General features: G+C 48.2%; 1 protein-coding gene across 1 annotated transcript in view; it reads right to left on the bottom strand.

Moving 5' to 3' along the window:
* Nucleotides 1-6,322: 6,322 nt before the first annotated feature.
* LOC141252817 (general transcription factor II-I-like) overlaps nt 6,323-25,620 on the bottom strand; it is a 35,181-nt gene continuing 15,883 nt past the window's right edge. Inside the window, exon 5 of the mRNA XM_073670575.1 lies at nt 6,323-6,510. Coding sequence (XP_073526676.1) covers nt 6,323-6,510 — 188 coding nt within the window. The remainder of the gene's footprint in view (nt 6,511-25,620) is intronic.

Genomic DNA, 25,620 nt, shown 5'->3' with positions numbered 1-25,620 from the left:
GGTCTCAGAAAACTGTCCCAGAACGTTGACAGTGTTCCCCTGCCTCTGCTGGATTGAAGTTGCGTCTCTCTCGCTTGTACGCCTTGGTTGGGCAATGAACTGTGACCTCTGCCGCTAGCGTGTTCAGATGGGAATTTTTTTAACAGTTCTGCAGCAAGGGCCTTCTGGTACTGACCCATTTTTGTAGACCTCTCCACCTCAGGAATAAGAAGAGTGAAAGATCTCCTTGTAGCGGGGATCTAAAAGTGTCACCAACCAGTAATGACTGTCACATTTTGACAACACGAGGGTCACGGTTAAGGCAGCGTAACATAAAGTCAGCCATGCGTGTCAGACTGGTAACGGGCAAGACTTCTGTGTCCTCACCAAGATGACGACTGACCATGCTCTCCTCCTCCTCCTCCCCCCTGTCCTCAGGCCACCCACGCTGAACCGACGGTATGACAGTTGTACAGGTACTACCGTCTACAGCGCATGATACTAGCTCCTGTTCTTCCTCCTCCTCCTCTCCCTCATTGTCCCCCAATGCACATTGGGATGAGATGAGGCTGGGCTGTGTGTAATCACCCGCTACGGCTTCTTGATCCATCTCATCATACTCTGGCTGCAATGCCTCCTCTTTAATTCTCTGCAGAGAGCGTTGCAAAAGACCGACAAGTGGGATGCTGACGCTAATCATGGCGTCATCGCCACTCACCATCTTGGTGGACTCCTCAAAGTTTGTCAGGATGGTACATATGTCAGACATCCAGGTCCACTCCTGAGGTCTTATGTGTGGAGTCTGACCTGAATATCGACGGCCTTGTTGCAGCTGGTACTCCACAACTGCTCTCTTCTGCTCACAAATGCTTTGCAACATGTGGAGGGTAGAGTTCCAACGTGTGGGGACATCACACACCAGTTGGTGTGCCGGAAACTGCAAACGCTGCTGCAACACAGCAAGGGCGGCGGAAGCTGTAGCCAACTTCCGAAAATGAGCTGACAGGTGGTGTACTTTGACGAGCAGATCTGGCAACGTGGGGTATGATTTAAGAAACCGCTGAACCATGAGGTTAAGTACATGAGCCAGGCATGGTACGTGTGTGATCTCGCCTCAGAGCCGCCACAAGGTTATGGCCATTGTCACACACGACCATGCCTGGATGTAGGTTCAGCGGTCTCAGCCACAGATCTGCCTGCTTTTTCACAGCTGTCCAACACTCACAAGCAGTGTGAGGTGTATCACCTAAGCTTATGAGTTTCAGCACAGCCTGTTGCCGCTTGGCTGAGGCAGTACTGCAGTGCTTCCAGCTTGTAACTGATGTGGTGATATCTGAGATGAAGGCTGAACATGAGGAGGAGGAGGAGGATGATGCGCAGGAGCTGTACACTGTGGGGGCAACTCTGACTGACATAGGGCCCGCAATCCCCGGTGTGGGGAGGATGTGTTCCCTCCCAAGGTCCGACTGGGTCCCGGCTTCCACTATGTTTACCCAGTGTGCCGTCAGGGAGATGTACCGTCCCTGGCCACAAGCACTTGTCCACGTGTCCGTTGTCAGGTGGACTCTCCCAGTAACTGCGTTATTGAGGGCAGGGCAGATGTTTTAGGACACGTGCTTGTGTAGTGCGGGGATGGCACACCGGGCAAAATAGTATTGGCTGGGGACCGAGTACCGAGGGACGGCCACCGCCATAAGGTTGCGGAAGGATTCCATCTCCACCAGCCTAAAAGGCAGCATTTCCAACGCAAGCAGTCATGAAATGTGCGAATTTAGGACTGTAGCCTGTGGGGCGTTGGCTGCGAATTTGCGCTTTCCTTCAAAGGTCTGGGATATGGACAATTGAACGCTGCGGTGGGACGTGGACGTTGATGCTGTTTCTTGAGAAACTGCCATAACAAGTGAAGACTAAGAGGAGGGGGCATCTTTACATGCAGTATGGACAGGGGATTGCCTTGCACATACAACAGGGGGTTCTCTTACACGCACAACAGCGGAAGAAGCTGTGGTGACACCCGCTGACACTGGTCGTGGACCCTGGGGTTCGCCCCACAAAGTCGGGTGCTTTGCTGACATGTGCCTGATCATGCTGGTGGTGGTCAGGCTGATAGTTTTGTGACCCCTGCTGATGCTGGCATGGCAGGTGGTACAAATGGCCTTTCTGAGGTTATCAGCAGAGTCTTTAAAAAAAATTCCAGACTCTGGAAGACCTACCAGTTGTACTGGCAACGTCCCTCGTGTTGGTGTTACGGGGAACGGTTGCCCGCCTTCTGTCTGCGGCCACCACACTGCTTCTTCATGCCTGTTGGGGTACTCTGTCTCCCTCTCCCTGTGTGCTGCTGGCCTCGCTCTGCGTGTCCTCCTGCCACGTTGGTTCAGTTACTAGATCATCCACCACCTCCTCCTCTTCCACTTCCACACCACGGTCCTCCTCCTCAGTTCGTGGCAATTGTGTCTCGTCATAGTCCACCTCTTGTGACAAATTGCAAGCGTCGCCTTCCTGTGGCTGTGGCTGTTCAAATATTTGGCCATCGCTACATGGGATCTCCTCTTCCACCACTTCAAGCGGAGCAGGCGAGGGGCCCAAATATGGAAAAGGACCAGTGAACAGCTCTTCAGAGTGTCCAACTGTGGGATCAGTTGCTGTCTGACGACACTCGGCATGGTGGGAGGAAGGAGCATCAGGGTGAGGAGGAGTATGCGGTCGAGACTCACGGCTACTAAGACTTGACCGTGTGGAAGACAGACCGGAGGTGGTGGTGCCCAGGTGACTGGAAGTATTATCTGCTATCCAATTAATAACCTGTTCACACTGATCAGTTCGCAATAGTGGTGTTGTTGTGTGCTTCCCTAGTAATTTGGTCAAGAACTGGGAGTGAGAAGATATGGCTGTTGGTTGTGGCACATTTTCACCTTGGCTACGGCCCCGTCCTCTGCACGCACCATCACCAGAACGTCCAGTTCCACGTCCCTTGCCAAGCACTTTGCCCGTTGTAAATGAAGTAAAATAGCTTACAATCGCATTATCAATGGCAAAACAGTAATAAAAAGGAGATTAGAACCATGGAAGAGGAAAACCATAGTTCTAGTTCTCTGGCCTACACCAGAATCTTTTAAACAGATATATTTGTGTCTGAACAGTCAGCGAGACACTGAAACTGTTTTTTTTTATGTAAAAAAGGCAAAAAGGTGGATTACACCCAGATTTGAACCGTGGAAGAAGAAAACCACAGTTCTAGTTCTCTGGCCTACACCCGAATCTTTTAAACAGATATATTTGTGTCTGAACAGTCAGCAAGACACTCAAACTGTTTTTTTTTTTATGGAAAAAAGGCAAAAAGGTGGATAACACCCAGATCTGAACCGTGGAAGAGGAAAACCACGGTTTTAATTTCCTGGTGTATACCAGACTTTTTAAAATAGATATATTTGTGTCTGAACAGTCAGTGAGACACTCAAACTGTTTTTTTTTATGTAAAAAAGACAAAAAGGTGGATAACACCCAGATATGAACCGTGGAAGAGGAAAACCACATTTCTAATTTCCTGGTGTATACCAGACTTTTTAAAATAGATATATTTGTGTCTGAACAGTCAGTGAGACACTCAAACTGTTTTTTATTTATGGAAAAAAATGCAAAAAAGTGGATAATACAGAGATTTGAACTGTGGAACTGCAAAACCACAGTTCTAGTTATCTGCCCGAAACCAGACTCTTTTAAACATATATATTTGTGTCTGAACACTCACAGACACACTCAATTTTTTTTTTTTGGGAGGGGGGGTAACAAAAGGTTAATAAGACGGGTATTTGTACAGTCTGACTGAGGGAAAAAAAAAGAGGATTTAGATGAAAAAAAAAGGATTTTTCCTGGCCCCTGAGACCTGGGGCTAAGTCTAGCAGCACACAGGACTGTAATGCAGTGTTTGTTGGTATAACCACTGCGCCTCCTATACAGCCTGCCAGCCTGATATCTGGGATGGATATTAGTCCTCAGAAGGACTGTTTGTTTGATTTTGCAGGCTATAGAGACCCTACACTACCTATTTCGCAGTATAAATCTCTCCCTAGCTCAGCAGCACTCTCCCTACACTGTCTGATCCAGAGCGACTGTGTCCAAGATGGCGGTGCCCGGTTTTAAATACTCAAGGTGACGCTGTGCGGCCAGCCATTCACTGTAATGCCCACAACCAACATGGCTGTGGCACTACAGTGACTGGCTGGCAATCCCTGCATGTTCATTGGCTCTGTAAAGAGCGCCAAACATGCAGGGCGGAGACCCGAGCTCCCGCCCGAGTAACCCGAAAATGCTCGGTGCTCGCCGTGTATCCCGAGTAGTGAGATGCTCGGGCAAGTACAGAGCAGTGTCGAGCATGCTCGCTCAACACTAGTCCTTACTGTAATGTAAAATCACAACCGAATATATCTGGGGATGAAAGAAAGAAATAAAAGTTCATAGTTAGAATATCTTCACTAGGTAAGTACCTATCAGGAAAGGACCTGATTAAAAAAACATACAATAACATAGTGAATATATGTATATATATATGTATTCTGGTGCTGAAATTGCCAGCAGGTGCTAGAATGAATGGGCTGAGCACTGGTCCTCCTTCTCCACCTTGTACTTCCAGTCCACAGTATACAAAGGTACTGAACAGTTCGGCAGGCGGCACTAATGCGTACTATGGCATCCAGTATAAAAAACACATGTGGCACAGTATACATTTTTTACAATGGAGTACCATGGGCAATGGATGCCACTGTACGACATCCATGACAGCCTTTCATTAGATGAATACGTTGGAAGCTTTTCCCTCATATGTGTTTAATGGAAGGAAAATGCATTGTGAAAAAAGTCTTAACGTAACGTTAATTAAAAACTGTGGGTGTTTTTAACACCAATACTGGATCTAAATGGGGAAGAAGCATAGAAGATAAACGTAGCAAAAATCATCAAAAATTCTACTAAAGCCCTTCCATGCGCATTAGGATGTCCGCCACAGGTGCCCGATATTGACGGGTTCAGTGGACACTCTAATGTGTATGGGTGCGCCAGCTAACTGATGGTCGGGGTACATGTCGATTGGGCATTTCCGATTTAGGATCGCTTTGTTCTCCTTGAGATAAGCTGTTGGCAGTGGTGTCTGGCGGCAGTTGTTTCATAGAAAACACAGGAGCGCCTCAATCTATGAGAGAGCTGGCCGAGATGGCTGCCGGCCAAACCATCATTCAGCTGAGAGCCATCTAATTTGTATAGGGGCCTTAACACTGCATTGTGAATGCGGCCTAGTATGCAGCTACACTTCTATTAATTGGTTCGTTCTAAAGCATACACGTCAAACTCCAAATCTGGCCCTCAAGGTGGTTTTATTTGTCCAGTGACTCCAGAACCACCACCCCTATGTCGGGCCTATTATACTGTATGGAGGACTATGTGGGGCCATAATACTGTATGGAGGACTATGTGGGGCCATTATACTGTATGGAGGACTATGTGAGGCCATTATTCTGTATGGAGGACTATGTTGGGCCCATTATTCTGTATGGAGGACTATGTGGGGCCCATTATTCTGTATGGAGGACTATGTGGGGCCCATTAATCTGTAGGAGGACTATGTGGAGCCCATTATTCTGTATGGAGGACTATGCAGGGCCCATTATTCTGTTTGGAGGACTATGTGGGGCCATTATTCTGTATGGAGGACTATGTGGAGATCATTAATCTGTATGGAGGACTATGTGGAGCCCAGTATTCTGTATGGAGGTCTATGCAGGGCCCATTATTCTGTTTGGAGGACTATGTGGGGCCATTATTCTGTATGGAGGACTATGTGGGACCATTATTCTGTATGGAGGACTATGTGGGGCCCATTATATTGTATATTGGTTGTCCCACGACTTTGTCCAAGTTTTACATTTTGGCCCTCTGTGTGTTTGAGTTTGACATCCCTGTTCTAAAGTATATTTTGGACTGATTTAAAGATACCCTTTCAAGTCCCCCAAACAGACCCATTTTCATTTAGTGCTCCAATCCTGCACCCATGTCAAATCCTTGAAGACACAGACAATAGTTAATATATGGCTATTGCTGTCCTGGACGATGCTAATTAACTTGGACTAGTGCTAGTCCTGGGGGGTTTGATTTACCCAGAAGAGTCTTACCTCAGCCTTCATGTGGGCATGATTGACGTCCTCCTTACTGGTCCTGTCATCTCTGCAGTGCAGTGAGGAGGACGTTAATCGTGCCCAGGGGTCTTCATTACAGCATCTGAGGCCGGACTGCTCTGGTGAGGTGACACCCCCTGGACATGGGTGCTCTATCATAGCAGCAAGTAATCAAATACTCACCTTTTTATGGTAAAATATATGCTCGACTTGTTTTCCAAGATTTGCTTGATAGTGTGAAGGTCATATGTTGATGGATTTTTAATGACTATATCATTTGGGAGGCCACATACCACAACAGCAGTGGGGTCTCCAGCCATCTTTTCATATGGGATGGGTACTGGCGTTGTTCTTCCTAATGCCTTACCTTATTTGGAATAGTAAAAGGAAAAATAATACAGAATAACTAGTATGACTGAAATGCATTCAAAACCACTTGGAGAAGTTTTGCAAATTTTTTACTTTTGAGCCAAATTTTAAAATATATCAGTTGCAGCTTTTACATAGTTTCTAATTTGGAAACATGGAGTCTCTTTTAACAACACACACACTGTAAAAGACCAGAAATTGCCTGGAAATAGAAAATATGACTGGTTTACGCTTAATAGTAATTTGCCATCAGACAAATTCGATTGTATAAATCAGGTTTTTATGTTACACATATTTTAAAAAAACTGACTATATATATATATTTTCATATAACTATCTACATAAAAAAATCTGAAATTTAGTAATTTTCACATTGGCCACTAGGTCTAATATCAGACTGTTACTTCCAGGTTGTTACAGAAACTTTTCAGCAGTCTTATTATCATCACAGACCGGATTACAATGAAGTATTAGGCTAAGTTCCCACAATGAGTATTTGGTTCATTTTTGAGGTTGCAGATGTTTTGCAGCATTTCTACACCATTTAGTTAAATTAGGCTACTTACGTTTTTGAGGTTTTTTTTTACATACGTCACATTTTTTCTCTTTTTGGTACGTCATGTTATAAATAAAACCGCTTTGTTTTGGATACTTCCTGTTACTTGGATTTCATAGAACTTTATTGATAAAGTCATGTGCGAATTATATGCATTTTTTGTGAATTTCCATTGCGGAAACGCACTAAAAACACATGGATTTTGCTCAACTCATTCAAATCTATAGGGAAAATCTGCAAATATAAAACATTTTTACAAGAAGAAAAACTGATACGTTGTGGATTTCAAAAACGCAACTGTAGCATCGGCGTCTCTGCCCCTTGCTAGGCAGAGAAGCCGTCCCTCTCACCTCCCCGCTCCTGGCGCGGCGTCCTCCAGCGCTTCTCTCCACGCTGCTGCAGTCCTAAGGAGTCCCCGGCCAATTGCAGGAGGACCTCCCATATATAAGGCACCTCCTCCAAAATGGAGGTGCCCGAGCAAAGTTGTTTGCACTGTGTCTGATCTGTGCTTCAGCCCTCAGGTCAAGCTGCTAGCCTGACTTCTCGTCCTGCCTGCCAGCCTGTTATCTGCCCATTACCTGCCGAGCCTGCCAGCCTGCTCACCTGGATCGCTCACCTGTTACCTGCCTGTTACCTGCCTTGGCTATCTGTCCGCTCACCTGGGAGCATCCGCCTGCCCTGTCTGTCAGACCGCTCACCTGGGAGAGTCCACCAGTTACCTGCCTGTTACCTGCCTCGTCTGTCTGCCCGCTCACCTGGGAGCACCCGCCTGTTACCTGCTGTGTCCCTCACCCCGCTCACCTGGGAGCGCCCACCAGTTACCTGCCAGTTACCTGCCTCGTCTGTCTGCCCGAAGCTTCCTTTCCCTGAAGCAAGCCTTCTCCTCTGCCCCTGTGCTGCACCGTCCAGACTGCAACAAACAGTTCTACCTGGAGGTTGATGCTTCCTCCTCTGGAGCCGGAGCGGTGCTCACCCAAAAGTCTTCATCAGGGAGAATGGTAACCTGCAGCTTTTTCTCCAAAATCTTTTCCTCCTCTGAGCGCAATTATTCCATAGGAGACCGAGAACTGCTGGCCGTCAAATTGGCGCTGGAGGAGTGGCGCTATCTGCTTGAAGGGGCTCTATACCCGGTGATCATCTACACGGATCACAAAAATCTGGCATATCTCCCAAATGCCCAGAGACTTAATCCAAGTCAGGCCCGGCGGTCTTTGTTTTTTGCCCGCTTCGATTTCATCCTTCATTTCCGCCCGGCGGACAAGAATGTCAAAGCTGATGCCTTGTCTCAATCCTTCCTGTCCTCCGACCAAGAGGAGGAGCCTATGCACATTATCGACCCCTCCAAGGTGATGAATGTGGTCCCCTTGGATTTGACTCGTCTTCCACCCGGCAAGACATTCGTGGCGGTTCCTGACCGTGAGAGGGTTCTTCGCTGGGGTCATTCTTCTAAACTAGCTGGCCATGCCGGCCAAAAGAAGACTTTTCTGCTCATTTCCCGGCATTCCTGGTGGTCTACCCTGCATAAGGATGTGGTAGACTTCGTCTCTGCCTGTTCATCTTGTGGCCGCAACAAAGTTCCCAGACACTTACCAGCCGGCCATCTCCTGCCGCTTCCCGTACCTGTTGCCCCTTGGCGACACATCGCCAAGGACTTCATTACCGATCTCCCTGTTTCCGCCGGGTGTACTGTCATTTGGGTGGTCGCGGACCGCTTTTCTAAAATGGCTCATTTCATTCCCTGCCTGGTCTCCCGTCTGCACCTGAGCTGGCTAAGGACTTTATCCGCCATATCTTCCGTCTCCATGGCCTACCCCTCCACATCGTGTCGGATCGAGGGGTTCAGTTCACCTCACGCTTCTGGAGAGCCACATGTAAACTACTGGACGTCACCCTGGACTTCTCCTCCGCTTACCACCCTCAGTCCAATGGTCAAGTGGAGCGGATCAATCAGATCCTTACCAGCTACCTCCGGCACTTTGTTAATGCCCACCATTCTGATTGGGTGGACCTCCTTCCTTGGGAGGAATTCTCTTATAATAACCACGAGAGCGAATCCTCTTCCAAATCCCCGTTCTTTATTGTCTATGGCCAACACCCCCGGATTCCGTTTCCCGTCTCTGCTTCTGTGGACAATCCTGCCGCAGAGTCTCTTGTCAGCGAGTTTTCTACCATTTGGGAGAGTACTAGGTCCGCACTTCTTCTGTCCTCCGAGCGGATGAAGAGATATGCTGATAAGAGACGTCTGGATCCGCCTCAATTCCGTCCGGGAGACAAGGTTTGGCTCTCCTCCAAACATGTGCGGCTCAAGATACCCTCCTACAAGTTAGGTCCTCGCTTCATCGGCCCGTTCGAAATCCTCAAGCAAATTAATCCAGTGGCCTACAAATTAAACTCCCGGCCACCCTACGGATTCCCAACTCCTTCCACGTATCTCTCCTCAAACCCGTTGTCTTTAACTCTTTTTCCAACAATCCAGGTGCTTCCTCTGCTCCGGTTTCCGCTGAAGACGTCTTTGAGGTAGAGAGTAGTGTTGAGCCACCCCCGTAGTGTTCGAGTTCGGTTCGGTTCGTCGAACACCCGTGTGTTCGCCGAACTGTTCGTCGAACACCTTCGAACACCGTTAAAACCAATGGCAGGCAAACAAAAACACATAGAAACACATAGAAAACACCTTCAAAGGTGTCCAAAAGCTGACAAACTGCTCAGAAGACATAACTAACACATGGAAAAGTGACAAGTACATATAGTCATGCGAAAAGAAAAGAGGTGGAGGAGTAAAAGGCGGGGGAGACACAGATATAGGCATGTCATGCCCTTCTAAAATCCAAAAAGTGAGAAGCCGACACGGCCAGTCCGCTCCTGCCCGTGCCACCTCCGTGTCGCCGGGTTTGTGCCAGAGCCGCGGTGAACCCTGACGGCCAGCCCCCCTCTCCCAATACTGGTGCCTGTCCGCTGGTGGGTCGAGCGAGCCCCCCTGTGGTGGAGGCAGCTCTAAGCTTTTTAATTTAAATTGTCTCTCTAATTTGAATGAATACACTTTAAATCCATTTACAAGGATCTATTGGAGGGCAAGTCTCATGCCAGCAGCCGCGTAATTCCAGCTCCAGTAGTGTCCACTAAAGCTGCTGCAGTTAAAAAGCTTTTATAAGGATCGAGCTCGGCTGTCCACCGCAAGGAATCCTACTGCCAGTCCCAGCCCCTATGCCTTGGGGTGCCTCCTGATGCTCTTCACTGACTATCCCATGGTCCCGAAGCATTTCCTTTGAAAAAATTAAGTGTCCAAACTACAGGTGGTGTAGCTTGCTTAACAGCCGGGATAATCCGCTGACTAGCAGACACTGCTACTAGGCACAAAGTATTTCCTGGGCTAGATGCAGTTAAAAATTTGTAATTAGATACTCTCGTTGGATGCTGAGAAAGCATTCCATAGAGTCTCCTGGCACGCCATATATTATTCTCTTAAAATGTTTGGGGTAGAGGTCTAGGGGACCCTTTTATAGCCAAAATCACGGCCCTGTATCGCAATACGTCACCTAGGCTGAAGATAAATGGAACTGTAGCACCCTGAGGGCTCGGTTGCTACAGAGGTATTGCACCTCACCCAGAGGTGTGATATCTCACTCTCAGGTAAGGATGGAGTGTGGATCAGGACCCGACACCTGCATGCATTACACCACATTGCCGTGGGGCAGGGCGACCAATATGCCCCTGAGATGGGCACGACAGTCCCTGTCCCTGGCTGGAGTGGGGGGAGGGAACACTGAGGAAGGGGAACCCTGTAGTGCAGGAGCAGGGAGGAAGCAGTTCCTGGGTGCATTGAGAAGGGAGTATAAAAGGTGGGCACCATCTTAGTTCAGTGCAGAGAAGTCTGAGCAGAAGTGACAGGGAGCAGGGGCTCTGCATGAGCTCTGCTCCGGAGGCGGGCATAGTAACAGAGGCCCAGGCCTGGAAGAGGGAGAAGGAAGGAAGAGGAGCGGAGAAGGCTCCAGGAACGAGGAACGAAGGGATCCCAGGGGTGCGGACGGGCGAGTCGCCACCGCACGCCCGAATCCACCTGCGTGGAGGGGTCAGGCCAAAGGGGGAGACCGGTCCCCGAAACTAGTGGAGGCGGGAAACGACCCTCAGCTAGAAACCGGAGGCTGTGACATTTTATGTGGCGCAGCCCCTCGCTACACCCGCTAGGAAGGCACCACATAGGGTCAGAGAAACTGGCGCCAAGTTTACCAAGAGGAGGCCCGAGGCAGCCGGACAGAAGGGTTGGTAATTAAGGCCAGACAAAGGACACACAAAGGGGGTCCTGTGAAGCGCTCCAAAGTTATCTGGGAGTTGTCTGAGCCCCTCACCTGGTGAGCACAGTACGACGTGGGCAGCCGTTACCTGCAGACGTGGTCTGGATAATAAGAACTGTGAGTAAAGGCCCTGGACTGCATCACTGACTCCGTGTCGTTACTGCTGCTGCCCTGCACCATCACCCCCATCCTCCGCATACACTGCCCTGAGGCTATACTCCTCCCGTGGGGAGTTATGCTACGCTCTGCTGCACCCACAACACCAGCCTCAGCGGTCTGCCCTGCAGCGGCGGTTCACTCTGACCGCAAACCACGGGTGGCGTAGTCGGACATTTAAACATCAAAACCACATAAATAGTTCCGCCACTGGTTTGACCGCCCTGAGCCACGGAACCGGGTCGCCGCCATGGAGACTACAACCACCAGCATCCACCAAAAAGGGTCCGGCTCCGGGTGTCCCAAGGCCCAGAGGGCGCGTCAGAACATTTTCATCACCTTTCATAATCACCAATGGGACAAGGCAGGGATGTCCTCTGTCCCCTCTCTTATACATCCTAGTGACGGAGCACCTGCTCTCATCAATTCGCCATAACCCCAATATTAGGTGGATTGAGGTGGGAGGCACCGAGTACAAGTGCTCTCTATTTGCTGATGATGACCTAGTATATATCACTCAATCACATATATCCATCCCTGCTGTTATGGCTGAAATAGATCACTTTGTTACATGGTCAAATTTTAAAATCAATGCAGCGAAGTCTGAGGCCCTCGATGTCTCCCTCCCCAAATCCATACAGGATTCCATCCAGTCCAACTTTCCCTTTGCCTGGCCCTCACAGGGTATCAAATACTTAGGAATTCCTATTCATAGAGACCTCTCCCATCTATGTTATCTTAATTTTGGGCCCTTTATTGAACAACTCCATACAAACCACGGTTGGCAAGTTAGAACTGTAAGATTCACTATGTGAACCACTGGTGTTTTGTGGAAAAGCACATGTACACTGTGTTCCAAATTATTATGCAAAAAGTGTTTAGGAGTGATAAGGGAAGAATTTGTTTGTTTGTCAGTTAAACTCATTGATGGTGATGTGTGTCAGGGCTCTTTATATCACTGTAAGCAATTGCAGACACCTGTGCTAATTAGTTTGGCAGGTGTGTCCAATGAAAGGCAAGTCTACTTAAGAAGGCTGTCCCACATTACTAAGCAGCCTACATTTTCTGCCAAAATGGGAAAGAAAAAGGATGTGTCGGCTGCTGAGAAGCAACAAATTGTGGAGTGTTTAGGTCAAGGCATGACTACAATCAACATTGTGCGATGATCAGGATGAAGTGTCTTGGCAATCAAGAAGTATGTAGCTGATTCACAGTACACACGTGTGCGTGCTGATAAGGGCAAATTGAGGACTCTTTCCTACAGGCAATTACGTCAGGTTAAAAGAGCAGCGGCAAAAAAGCCTTGACATAGCAGCAGACAAATTTTTGAAGCTGCTGGTGCCTCCAACGTCCCCCGAACAACAAGATGCAGGGTCCTTCAGAGGTTTGCAGCTGTGCATACGCCATCCTGTCGACCTCCTCTATCCACTTTACACAAGCAGAAACGGCTCCAGTGGGTCAAACATTACATGAAGACTGATTTTAAAACTGTTTTGTTCACGGATGAGTGCCGTGCAACGCTCGATGGTCCAGATGGATGGAGTGGAGGATGGCTGGTTGATGGACACCCCACGCAAACACGGCTACAGAGCCAACAAGGAGGAGGTGGAGTAATGTTTTGGGCTGGAATCATGGGGAGAGATATTGTCGGCCCCTTTAGGATCCCTGAAGGGGTAAAGATGAACTCCATAATGTATGTGGAGTTTCTCAAACAGCACTTCCTGCCATGGTTCAAGAAGAAGAACCGTGTATTCCACAGCAAGATCATTTCATGCATGATAATGCACCGTTTCATGCTGCACATAACACATCTGCATCTCTGGCTGATATGGGCATAAAAGGGGACAAACCTATGGTGTAACCCCCATGCTCCCCTGACCTCTACCCCATTCAGAACCTCTGGAGCATCATCAAAAGGAGTGTCTATGATGGCGGGAGGCAGTTCACATCTAAGCAACAGCTCTGGGAGGGTATTCTGTCCTCATGCAAAACAATTGAAGCAGAAACCATCCAAAACCTGACAAATTCAATGGACGAGAGAGTTCAGAAGCTCCTTTCGAACAAGGGGTCCTATGTGCAAATGTAACATCACCTAGAATAAAGTTTTGAGTTGAAAACTGTTTGATTTCAGTTTCTAATAACCTGCTAATACTTATAATTTAAAAAATGACCATTTTTTTGGTCTTTATTAAAATGAAAAGGTTGATCGAAGAGTGTGGGGGATCTAAGAGTGTGGCAACCCAGTAGTCAGGATTACTTCGAATTCTGACAATCTGAGGGTCATGTTGCAGGTAGTGCAGCAAGAAGGCACTTATGTGTTTTGCGCATCTCGGAGCCCCAAAATTATTTTCCGGGCTAGATGCAGCTAAAAATTATTATTAATTTTAAATCTGGTGGAGCTTAGTATAGATGGCCTAATAGAATCAGTACTGCACACTGCTACAAAGCCCAAATTATTTTCCAGCCAAGATACAGATAAACATGATTAGTAATTTTAAATCTGGTGGAGCTTAGTATAGATGGCCTAATAGAATCAGTACTGCACACTGCTACAAAGCCCAAATAATTTTCCAGCCAAGATACAGATAAACATGATTAGTAATTTGAAAGCTTAAAATGGTTGGTGAGGTGATTTTAACCAATCATCAAGCTTTTACTCTCCCCAGAATGACACAGGGGTATAAAAGTCGTTTCGGATCCATGATTTGTTCATCTTTATAAACGTGAGTCTGTCTACATTATCAGGGAAGAGCCGCGTGTGCTTATCTGTCAGCACACCACCAGCAGCGCTGAACACACGTTCAGACAGAACGCTGGCTGCGGGGCATGACAAGATCTCCAAGGCGTAAGTGGCTAGCTCCGGCCATTTATCCAGATTGGAAGCCCAAAAAGAGCAAGGGTCCAGTGACACAGTCATGGCTTCAATGTTTACTTGGAGATACTCCTGTACCATCGTCTCTAGGCGTTGACTATGTGTCAGACTTCTTGTCTCCTGTGGCCTTGCAAAGGATGGGCTAAAAAAGTGGTGAAATGATTCCGCAAAATTGATGTTACCAGCAGATACTGTGTTTCTGTTACGGTTTGAGTGCTGAACACTCGACGGTCCCACGGTTGGCAAGTTGGAACTGTGAGATTCAGTACGTGCACCACTGGTGTTTTGTGGAAAAGCACATGTAAGATTCTGCAACAGTCTCTGCTGATACTCCTGCATGCGTGCATCCCTTTCTATGGCAGGAATAATTTCTGCAAATTTACTTTTGTACCGGGGATCTAACAGTGTGGCAACCCAGTAGTCAGGATTATTTCTAATTCTCACAATTCGAGGGTCATGTTGCAGGTAGTGCAGCAAGAAGGCACTCATGTGTGTTGCGCATCCAGGAGCACCAAGTCCCTGTTGTGTTGGTGGCGAGGTAACAATCATGCTTCCTTCCTCTGTCCTCTCCCCCCAACCTCGCACAACAGAAAAGTGATCAAGGTCTCCCTCATCTGATGAGTCTTCCATCAGTTCGTCCTCCACTTCTTCCTGGGCTCCTGCACCTTCCTCACTAGTTTGGCTGCTACCATGCGCCCTGGTAAAACCATCTCCCCCACCCTCACATGCCTGCCGCCTTGGTGCTGCCGACCGTCTGGACCTTGCAGATGTTAGCCCTTCCGCATACAACTCCTCCTCCTCTATTTCCTCCACCTCCTCTTGTGCCACCACCTGACTCCGAATTCTGTTTAACATGTGCTCCAGTATGTAAATCACCGGAATAGTCATGCTGAAAATGGCATCGTCAGCACTAAACATCTTCGTCGCCATTTCAAAACTGTGCAGAAGGGTGCATAGGTCCCTGATCTGAGACCACTCCTCCAGCGTGATTTGCCCCACCTCTGGATCTCTTTGGCCCAGGCTATAAGTCAGAACGTATTGCACCAGGGCTTGTCGGTGCTGCCTCAGTCGCTGCAACATGTGCAGAGTTGAATTCCACCGGGTAGGCACATCGCATTTTAGCCGGTGAAGTGGCAGGCCCAACGACTTCTGTAGAGATGTAAGTCGCTGAGCTGCGGGATGCGAACGGCGGAAGTGAGCACACAGCGACCGTGCCCTCTGCAGAAGGCCATCTAGTCCGGGATAGTGGGCTAAAAATTGCTGGACAACCAGGTTCAACACGTGAGCCATACAAGGCACGTGTGTGACATTGCCCCGGCGAAGGGCCGCACCCAGGTTTGCAGCATTGTCGCACACGGCCTTCCCTGGTTTCAGGTCCAGTGGAGACAACCATTCATGAAATTGGTTCTCCAGAGCTGACCACAATTCCTCAGCTGTGTGACTCACATTTCCCAGACATTTCAAAGTAAAAACCGCCTGATGACGTTGAGCCCTACTGCCAGCATAGTAAGGAGGTGTGCAGCATCCCTTCTGCGCAGTTAGAAAGCTTGTGGCATGACCAGACAGGCTTTGGGTGCAGGTGGAGGACCGAGAGGAGGTTGAGGAGGCAGAAGCAGTGGAGGAACTTTGAGATAAAGAGGATTGACGCACAACTCGTGGGGACGGCAAGACTTGGACAGCAGCCCCTTGTCCTGCTGTCACCATAGTTACCCAGTGCCCAGTCAGCGACATGTAACGCCCCTGTCCATGCCTACCCGTCCAAGTGTCTGTGGTGAAATGCACCCTGTCACACACAGAGTTTCTCAAAGAAGCGGTGATGTTGTGTGCGACATGCTGGTGGAGCGCAGGCACACCTTTCTTTGAGAAGTAGTGCCGACTGGGCATCTGGTACTGGGGCACTGCGACGGACATAAGGTCTCGAAAATCCTCTGTGTCCACCAGGCGGAAAGGCAGCATTTCTGTAGCCAAGAGCTTGCAGATGGTGAAATTCAACCTCTTAGCTTTCTCATGGCTAGGAGGAAATGGTCTTTTACTTGTCCACATCTGAGGGACTGAGGGCTGGCTATTGTGCTTAGATGGGGTTGATAAGGGTGTCCCCGGCAAACTGCCGGTCTGTGAGGAAGATGCAGGCGGACATGTTAGGTTGCCTTGATCCAAAGGTGGTGCTATCGATGTCGGACAGCGCTCAACACCAGCTGGTGTTACCACCTCCAAAGAAAATGATGACCTGCCAATCACGCTGGCTGTTGCGGGTAAAGAGGTGGCAGGTCTGCGCCCCAAAACAGGTGTGACTGCTGTCCCCCCAGTCACAGAGGATGAAGAGGCCGTGGATGCACAAGATATGGCAGACGGTGGTTGGCCCGGCCGGCTAGGCCGCATTGTAGCACAGTGAACTTCCCACTGCAACTTATGCTTCATGTCCATGTGCCGGTTCATGCATGAAGTACTCAAACTATGTATTTTTTGGCCTCTACTTAGCTTTTGCTGACAAATGTTACAGATAACACGAGTTGGGTCATCTTTATCGATCTGAAAAAATGCCCAGGCTATGCAAGGCTTAGCACTAGTGTTGAGCATTCCGATACTGTAATATCGGGTATCGGCCGATATTCGCGGTATCGGAATTCCAATACTTAATTCCGATACTTTTACAATATCGAATACCGGAATCGGAAGTTCCCATATTGCCTGCGCTCTGCAGTGTCTGTGAAGGATGACAAGTTGGATGGCAGCGCGATCCAGCCTGTCATCAGAATGCCATCCCAGCGGGGGAGAATTCTCCTGATTGTTTAAAAGCCGGCGCGCGGTAAAAAGCCGCCGGCTTTTAAACAATCGCACAGCCCCATACTGCTTCCCCGCAGCCTCCCACCCCGATCCTCCGCTCCCCTCGCCACCTCCAATCCCAATCGTAAATTAGGACCGGGCGGGGAGCGCAGCACCAAGGAGCGAAGGACCCGGGCGGGGAAGCCGGCAGTGAAAAGACTTCACCGCCGGCTTTCCCGTTCTGTGCTGCGCTTTCCCGCCGGTTATTTCAAATGAACAGCTGAGGTATCAGGTGATGCCGATCAGCTGTTCATTTGAAGTAGCCGCGGTGCCCTCGGAGGGTTCATGTGAGTTCATGCTTGACTGCATTGCATGAACTCACATGAACTTTCCCACGGCCGCACAGGTAAGCCTCACCTCCCAGACCATCAGACCGGTCATGATTAGTGTGTGTGCGGGGTGTGTGTGCGGGGTGTGTGTGCGAAGTGTGTGTGCGAAGTGTGTGTGCGGGGTGTGTGTGTGCGGGTGTGTGTGTGTGGGGTGTGTGTGCGGGTGTGTGTGTGCGGGGTGTGTGTGCGGGTGTGCGTGTGCGGGGTGTGTGTGTGCGGGGTGTGTGTGTGCGGTGTGTGTGTGCGGGGTGTGTGTGTGCGAAGTGTGTGTGCGAAGTGTGTGTGCGAGGTGTGTGTGTGCGGGTGTGTGTGTGCGGGGTGTGTGTGCGGGTGTGTGTGTGCGGGGTGTGTGTGCGGGGTGTGTGTGCGGGGTGTGTGTGCGGATGTGTGTGTGCGGGGTGTGTGTGCGGGGTGTGTGTGCGGGTGTGTGTGTGCGGGTGTGTGTGTGCGGGGTGTGTGTGCGGGTGTGTGTGTGCGGGGTGTGTGCGGTGTCTGTGCGTGCAGGCAGACATAGGCCGATGTGACACTACTACTCCCATCGGCCTATGTCTGTCCCCCGTCCACTCATGCCAGCAGGATCAGCTCGATGGGAGCAGTAGTTCCCATCAGCCTGATCCTGCTATTTAAATTGCCCCATGGTCCCCAATAAATTTTAAATACATGTCATTGGTGGCCAGTGGTTACCTACAATAAATTAGTTCATACATTACCTGTCCCCGCCGATCGCCACCTAAAATAAAGTAAAAAATAAAAAACTACACCTATACTCACCTAGACACCTAATTCCCCGAAGCCATCGATCTCCTGTAATAAAATATAAAATAATAAACCACAACCTTATCCTTACCCCTCCGTAGTAGTCCACGAGTGTCCCACGATGATCTCCAGTTCAGAGCAGCCACATAGAATGTGACCGCTCTGAACCGCTGCCGCCGCTAGAATGACGGGGCCGTAAGGGTTCACCGGAGTTCAGGCAGCGCTGCTCCGGTTAGCTGCTTTACGGCCCTGCTGTATCGTGAGAAATTCCCACGGTACAGCAGTGCCGTAAAGGAGGTCTCCGGAGCTGCGCTGACTGAATGCACTCCGGTGACCTCAGTCAGTGGCTCCCGCTGCCGGGAGCGGACGTGTTCCCGGCAGCGTGAGCTTACAGCAGCCATGCACAGCTGTCACCTTCTCCAGATGTGACAGCTGTGCATGGGAGATCAGCGCAGGAACGTGGACAGGTAACTATTATTTTTAGTAAACTAAGAATTAAATAAAATGGTGTGTTTTATTTCAAATAAATTATTTCTTTCTGGGTGTAGTGTGTGTTTTCTTTTTAACACTTTGTAGGTTAGTAATGGGGGTGTCTTATAGACGCCCATCATTACTAACCTGGGCTTCATGGCAGCTGGCGCTGACATGAACCCCACCACTATTACCCCCTGCCACCGCACCATGGCAGCGTGGAAGAGCGAGGCTAAGTGCCAGAATTGGCGCATCCTATGGATGCGCCATTTCTGGGGCGGCTGACGGCTGGTGTTTCTAGCCTGGGAGGGGGCCATTATTCATGGCACCCTTCCTGCGCTATTAATATCAGCCCCCAGCTGTCTGCCTAGCCTTTGCTAGCTATTAAAATAGGGGGGACCCCACGTCATTTTTTTTGGGGGGGTCCCCCATTTTAATAGCTAGTAAAGGCTAGGTATTCAGCTGGGGGCTGATATTAGTAGCCTGGGAAGCTCCGTGGGTTTTACCCCCTTCCCAGGCTTCAAACATCTGCCCCAGCCGTCTGCTTAACCTCCGCTAGAGACTAAAATTATGGGGGATCCCACGCCATTTTTTTTTTAAATAAATCCTTTATTTTAACACTAAATGACATTTGAGGAGTTAATAAAGATGCAGTCCCTAAATTATTATTTATTTTTTAATTAATTTTTCCCAAAACTTTTGACGTGGGCTTTGCCATATTTTTGTATGCCAGCCAGGTACAGCATCCAGCTTCTATGAACGCGCCATTTTCCGGGGCGGCTGCTGACTGCAATTTTCAGCGAGGGGGGGGGGGGGCAGAAAGCTTGGGCCTCCCTGCGCTGCGGATTCCATCCCCCAGCTGCCTAGTTGTACCTGGCTGGACACAAAAATAGGGAGAAGCTCCACGTTTTTTTTTTTTTTAATTATTTCATGAAATTCATGGAATAATTAAGAAAAAAAGGGCTTCCCTATATTGTTGTGTCCAACCAGGTACAAATAGGCAGCTGGTGGTTGGGGGCAGCCCGTTCCTGCCTGCTGTACCTGGCTGGACACAAATATAGTGCAAAGCCCCACGTCAATTTTTTTTTAATTATTTCAGGAAATTCATGAAATAATTAAAAAAAAATTATGTGGGGCTTCGCCCTATATTTGTGTCCAGTCAGGTACAGCAGGCAGGAACGGGCTGCCCCCAACCACCAGCTGCCTATTTGTACCTAGCCGGACACAACAATATAGGGAAGCCCTTTTTTTCTTAATTATTCCATGAATTTCATGAAATAATTAAAAAAAAAAATACGTGGGGCTTCGCCCTATTTTTGTGTCCAGCCAGGTACAACTAGGCAGCTGGGGGCTGGAATCCGCAGCGCAGGGAGGCCCAAGCTTTCTGGGCCCCACCCGCTGCAAATTGCAGTCCGCAGCCGCCCCGGAAAATGGCGCGTTCATAGAAGCTGGATGCTGTACCTGGCTGGCATACAAAAATATGGCGAAGCCCACGTCAAAAGTTTTGGGAAAAATTAATTAAAAAATAAATAATAATTTAGGGACTGCATCTTTATTAACTCCTCAAATGTCATTTAGTGTTAAAATAAAGGATTTATTTAAAAAAAAAATTGATGTGGGGCTTCGCCCTATATTTGTGTCCAGCCAGGTACAGCAGGCAGGAACAGGCTGCCCCCAACCACCAGCTGCCTTTTTGTACCTGGCCGGACACAACAATATAGGGAAGCCCTTTTTTAAAAAAATTATTTCATGAAATAATTTAAAAAAAATTGACGTGGGGCTTCGCACTATATTTGTGTCCAGCCAGGTACAGCAGGCAGGAACGGGCTGCCCCAACCACCAGCTGCCTATTTGTACCTGGTTGGACACAACAATATAGGAAAGCCCTTTTTTTCTTAATTATTCCATGAATTTCATGAAATAATTAAAAAAAAAAATGCGTGGGGCTTCGCCCTATTTTTGTGCCCAGCCAGGTACAACTAGGCAGCTGGGGGCTGGAATCCGCAGCGCAGGGAGACCCAAGCTTTCTGGGCCACCCCCGCTGCTAATTGCAGTCCGCAGCCGCCCCAGAAAATGGCGCGTTCATAGAAGCACCATCTTCTGGCGCTGTACCCAACTCATCCAGGGCCCTGGTGCGGTGGCTCACTGGGTAATAAAGGGGTTAAGGCCAGCTTGGCATTATCAGCTGGCCCTAAGCCCGAAATTCATGGGGTCACGCCAATATTAGACATGACCACCATGAATTTCTAGTAACGTATTTAAAAAAACACAACACCCAGAATAAAGTCCTTTAATTGAAATAAACACACAATTCTTTATTGTTCTAAATTAAACCATACTTACAGTCACGCCCATTCCAGCTGAAGCCAACGATCTCCTACAATAAAAGAAAAATAATAAAGCAACCTCATCCTTACCTTTCCATGGTTCCCACGACAGCTTCAGCTCTGCTACATCGAGATGACAGGCTGGACCGCAGCAGAACGCTGCCATCCAGCCTGTCATCCCGCAGACACTGAGAAGCGCAGGCATGCTTGCGCTCCTCAGTGTCTGGCTGTGACGGCATAAAGATGAGTCGAGGTCATGTCCAATGAACTCAGCTCACCTCATGCACGTCACTGACAGCGTGGGAAAATTCTCCTGCACTCAGCGCTTCAGCGTGAGACTTCTCCCACGCTGTCAGTGACATACATGAGGTGAGGTCATGTCCAATGAACTCAGCTCACCTCATGCACGTCACTGACAGCGTGGGAAAATTCTCCTGCACTCAGCGCTTCAGCGTGAGAATTTTCCCACGCTGTCAGTGACGTGAATGAGGTGCGCCGAGTTCATTGGACATGACCTCGGCTCATCTGGATGCCGTCACAGCCAGACACTGAGGAGCGCAAGCATGCCTGCGCTTCTCAGTGTCTGCGGGATGATAGGCTGGATGGCAGCGTTCTGCTGCGGTCCAGCCTGTCATCTCGATGTAGCAGAGCTGAAGCTGTCGTGGGAACCATGGAAAGGTAAGGATGAGGTTGCTTTATTATTTTACTTTTATTGCAGGAGATCGTTTGCTTCAGCTGGAATGGGCGTGACTGTAAGTATGGTTTAATTTAGAACAATAAAGAATTGTGTGTTTATTTCAATTAAAGGACTTTTTTCTGGGTGTTTGTGTTTTTTTTAAATACTTTACTAGAAATTCATGGTGGTCATGTCTAATATTGGCGTGACCCCATGAATTTCGGGCTTAGGGCCAGCTGATAATGCCAAGCTGGCCTTAACCCCTTTATTACCCAGTGAGCCACCGCACCAGGGCCCTGGATGAGTTGGGTACAGCGCCAGAAGATGGCGCTTCTATGAACGCGCCATTTTCCGGGGCGGCTGCGGACTGCAATTTGCAGCGGGTGGGGCCCAGAAAGCTTGGGCCTCCCTGCGCTGCAGATTCCAGCCCCCAGCTGCCTAGTTGTACCTGGCTGGACACAAAAATAGGGCGAAGCTCCACGTATTTTTTTTTTAAATTCATGAAATTCATGGAATAATTAAGAAAAAAAGGGCTTCCCTATATTGTTGTGTCCGGCTAGGTACAAATAGGCAGCTGGTGGTTGGCGGCAGCCCGTTCCAGCCTGCTGTACCTGACTGGACACAAATATAGGGCGAAGCCCCACATCAATTTTTTTTCATTATTTCATGAATTTCCTGAAATGATTTAAAAAAAATTGACGTGGGGCTTCGCACTATATTTGTGTCCAGTCAGGTACAGCAGGCAGGAACGGGCTGCCCCCAACCACCAGCTGCCTATTTGTACCTGGTTGGACACAACAATATAGGGAAGCCCTTTATTTCTTAATTATTTCATGAATTTCATGAAATAATTAAAAAAAAAAAATACGTGGGGCTTCGCCCTATTTTTGTGTCCAGCCAGGTACAGCTAGGCAGCTGGGGTCTGGAATCCGCAGCGTAGGGAGGCCCAAGCTTTCTGGGCCCCACCCGCTGCAAATTGCAGTCCGCAGCCACCCCGGAAAATGGCGCGTTCATAGAAGCGCCATCTTCTGGCGCTGTACCCAACTCATCCAGGGCCCTGGTGCGGTGGCTCACTGGGTAATAAAGGGGTTAAGGCCAGCTTGGCATTATCAGCTGGCCCTAAGCCCAAAATTCATGGGGTCACGCCAATATTAGACATGACCACCATGAATTTCTAGTAAAGTATTTAAAAAAAACACAACACCCAGAATAAAGTCCTTTAATTGAAATAAACACACAATTCTTTATTGTTCTAAATTAAACCATACTTACCGTCACGCCCATTCCAGCTGAAGCCAACGATCTCCTGCAATAAAAGTAAAATAATAAAGCAACCTCATCCTTACCTTTCCATGGCTCCCACGACAGCTTCAGCTCTGCTACATCGAGATGACAGGCTGGACCGCAGCAGAACGCTGCCATTCAGCCTGTCATCCCGCAGACACTGAGAAGCGCAGGCATGCTTGCGCTCCTCAGTGTCTGGCTGTGACGGCATAAAGATGAGCCGAGGTCATGTCCAATGAACTCAGCTCACCTCATGCACGTCACTGACAGCGTGGGAAAATTCTCCTGCACTCAGCACTTCAGCGTGAGAATTTTCCCACGCTGTCAGTGACGTGCATGAGGTGAGCTGAGTTCATTGGACATGACCTCACCTCATGTATGTCACTGACAGCGTGGGAGAATTCTCACGCTGAAGCGCTGAGTGCAGGAGAATTTTCCCACGCTGTTAGTGACGTGCATGAGGTGAGCTGAGTTCATTGGACATGAGCTCACCTCATGCACGTCACTGACAGCGTGGGAAAATTCTCCTGCACTCAGCGCTTCAGCGTGAGAATTTTCCCACGCTGTCAGTGACGTGCATGAGGTGAGCTGAGTTCATTGGACATGAACTCGGCTCATCTGGATGACGTCACAGAGAGACACTGAGGAGCGCAAGCATGCCTGCGCTTCTCAGTGTCTGCGGGATGACAGGCTGGATGGCAGCGTTCTGCTGCGGTCCAGCCTGTCATCTCGATGTAGCAGAGCTGAAGCTGTCGTGGGAACCATGGAAAGGTAAGGATGAGGTTGCTTTATTATTTTTCTTTTATTCCAGGAGATCGTTGGCTTCAGCTGGAATGGGCGTGATGGTAAGTATGGTTTAATTTAGAACAATAAAGAATTGTGTGTTTATTTCAATTAAAAGACTTTATTCTGGGTGTTTGTGTTTTTCTTTAACTTTGACTATGGGGTTAGTAATGGGGGTGTCTTATAGACGCCTCTCCATTACTAACCTGGGCTTGATGTCAGCTGGCATTATAAGCTGACATCAACCCCAGCCCTATTACCCCACTGCCACCGCTACAGGGCAGTGGGAAGAGCGAGGCTAAGTGCCAGAATTGGCGCATCCTATGGATGCGCCATTTCTGGGGCGGCTGATGGCTGGTGTTTCTAGCCTGGGAGGGGGCCAATATTCATGGCACCCTTCCTGGGCTATTAAAATCAGCCCCCAGCTGTCTGCCTAGCCTTTGCTAGCTATTAAATTAGGGGGGACCCCACGTTATTTTTTTGGGGGGGTTCCCCCATTTTAATAGCTAGTAAAGGCTAGGTATTCAGCTGGGGGCTGATATTAGTTGCCTGGGAAGCTCCGTGGGTATTACCCCCTTCCCAGGCTTCAAACATTTGCCCCAGCTGTCTGCTTAACCTCCGCTAGAGCCTAAAATTAAGGGGAACCCCACGCCAATTTTTTTTTAAATAAATCCTTTATTTTAACACTAAATGACAAGTACAGTAACCAACACTATCACTGTACTTCATATATATGTGACTGACATGTTTCTATCTATCTAATCTATGTGTGATTCTCTATCCTTTCTATTCTAAATTGTCGGGTACAGATGCTGAATTGCCGGCCGGCTTTTTTAAAGAGACGGTGCACGAAAACACTAATATTTTTTTAAATAAATCCTTTACACTAAATGACAAGTACAGTAATCAACACTGTCACTGTACTTCATATATATGTGACTGACATGTTTCTATCTATCTAATCTATGTGTGATTCTCTATCCTTTCTATTCTAAATTGTCGGGTACAGATGCTGAATTGCCGGCTGGCTTTTTTAAAGAGACGGTGCACGAAAACACTAATATTTTTTTAAATAAATCCTTTACACTAAATGACAAGTACAGTAATCAACACTGTCACTGTACTTCATATATATGTGACTGACATGTTTCTATCTATCTAATCTATGTGTGATTCTCTATCCTTTCTATTCTAAATTGTCGGGTACAGATGCTGAATTGCCGGCCGGCTTTTTTAAAGAGACGGTGCACGAAAACACTAATATTTTTTTAAATAAATCCTTTACACTAAATGGCAAGTACAGTAATCAACACTGTCACTGTACTTCATATATATGTGACTGACATGTTTCTATCTATCTAATCTATGTGTGATGCTCTATCTTTCTGTTATAAATTGTCGGGTACTGCTGCTGAATTGCCGGCCGGCTTTTTTAAAGAGACGGTGCACGAAAACACTAATATTTTTTAAAATAAATCCTTTACACTAAATGACAAGTACAGTAAGCAACACTGTCACTGTACTTCATATATATGTGACTGACATGGTCCTATCTACCTAATCTATGTGTGATGCTCTATTCTTTCTGTTGTAAATTGTCGGGTACCGGTGAATGCCGCTGATGAATTGCCGGCTTTTCATGTCATTCTACATTATTCTTAGTTGTTTTACTTCATGTAGAATTAACCTACAAGGAAAGAAAGGGTTTATTTTCATTCCGATATTTGTGTCCCATTGACTTGCATTGGTTTCCGGTATAGGAATCGGCGATATCCGATACTTTTTG

Source organism: Phyllobates terribilis, unplaced genomic scaffold (assembly GCF_046119375.1).
Source record: "Phyllobates terribilis strain yellow unplaced genomic scaffold, ASM4611937v1 Scaffold_2__4_contigs__length_985480577, whole genome shotgun sequence".
NCBI lineage: Eukaryota > Metazoa > Chordata > Amphibia > Anura > Dendrobatidae > Phyllobates > Phyllobates terribilis.
This window is presented reverse-complemented; position numbering and strand designations above follow the sequence as displayed.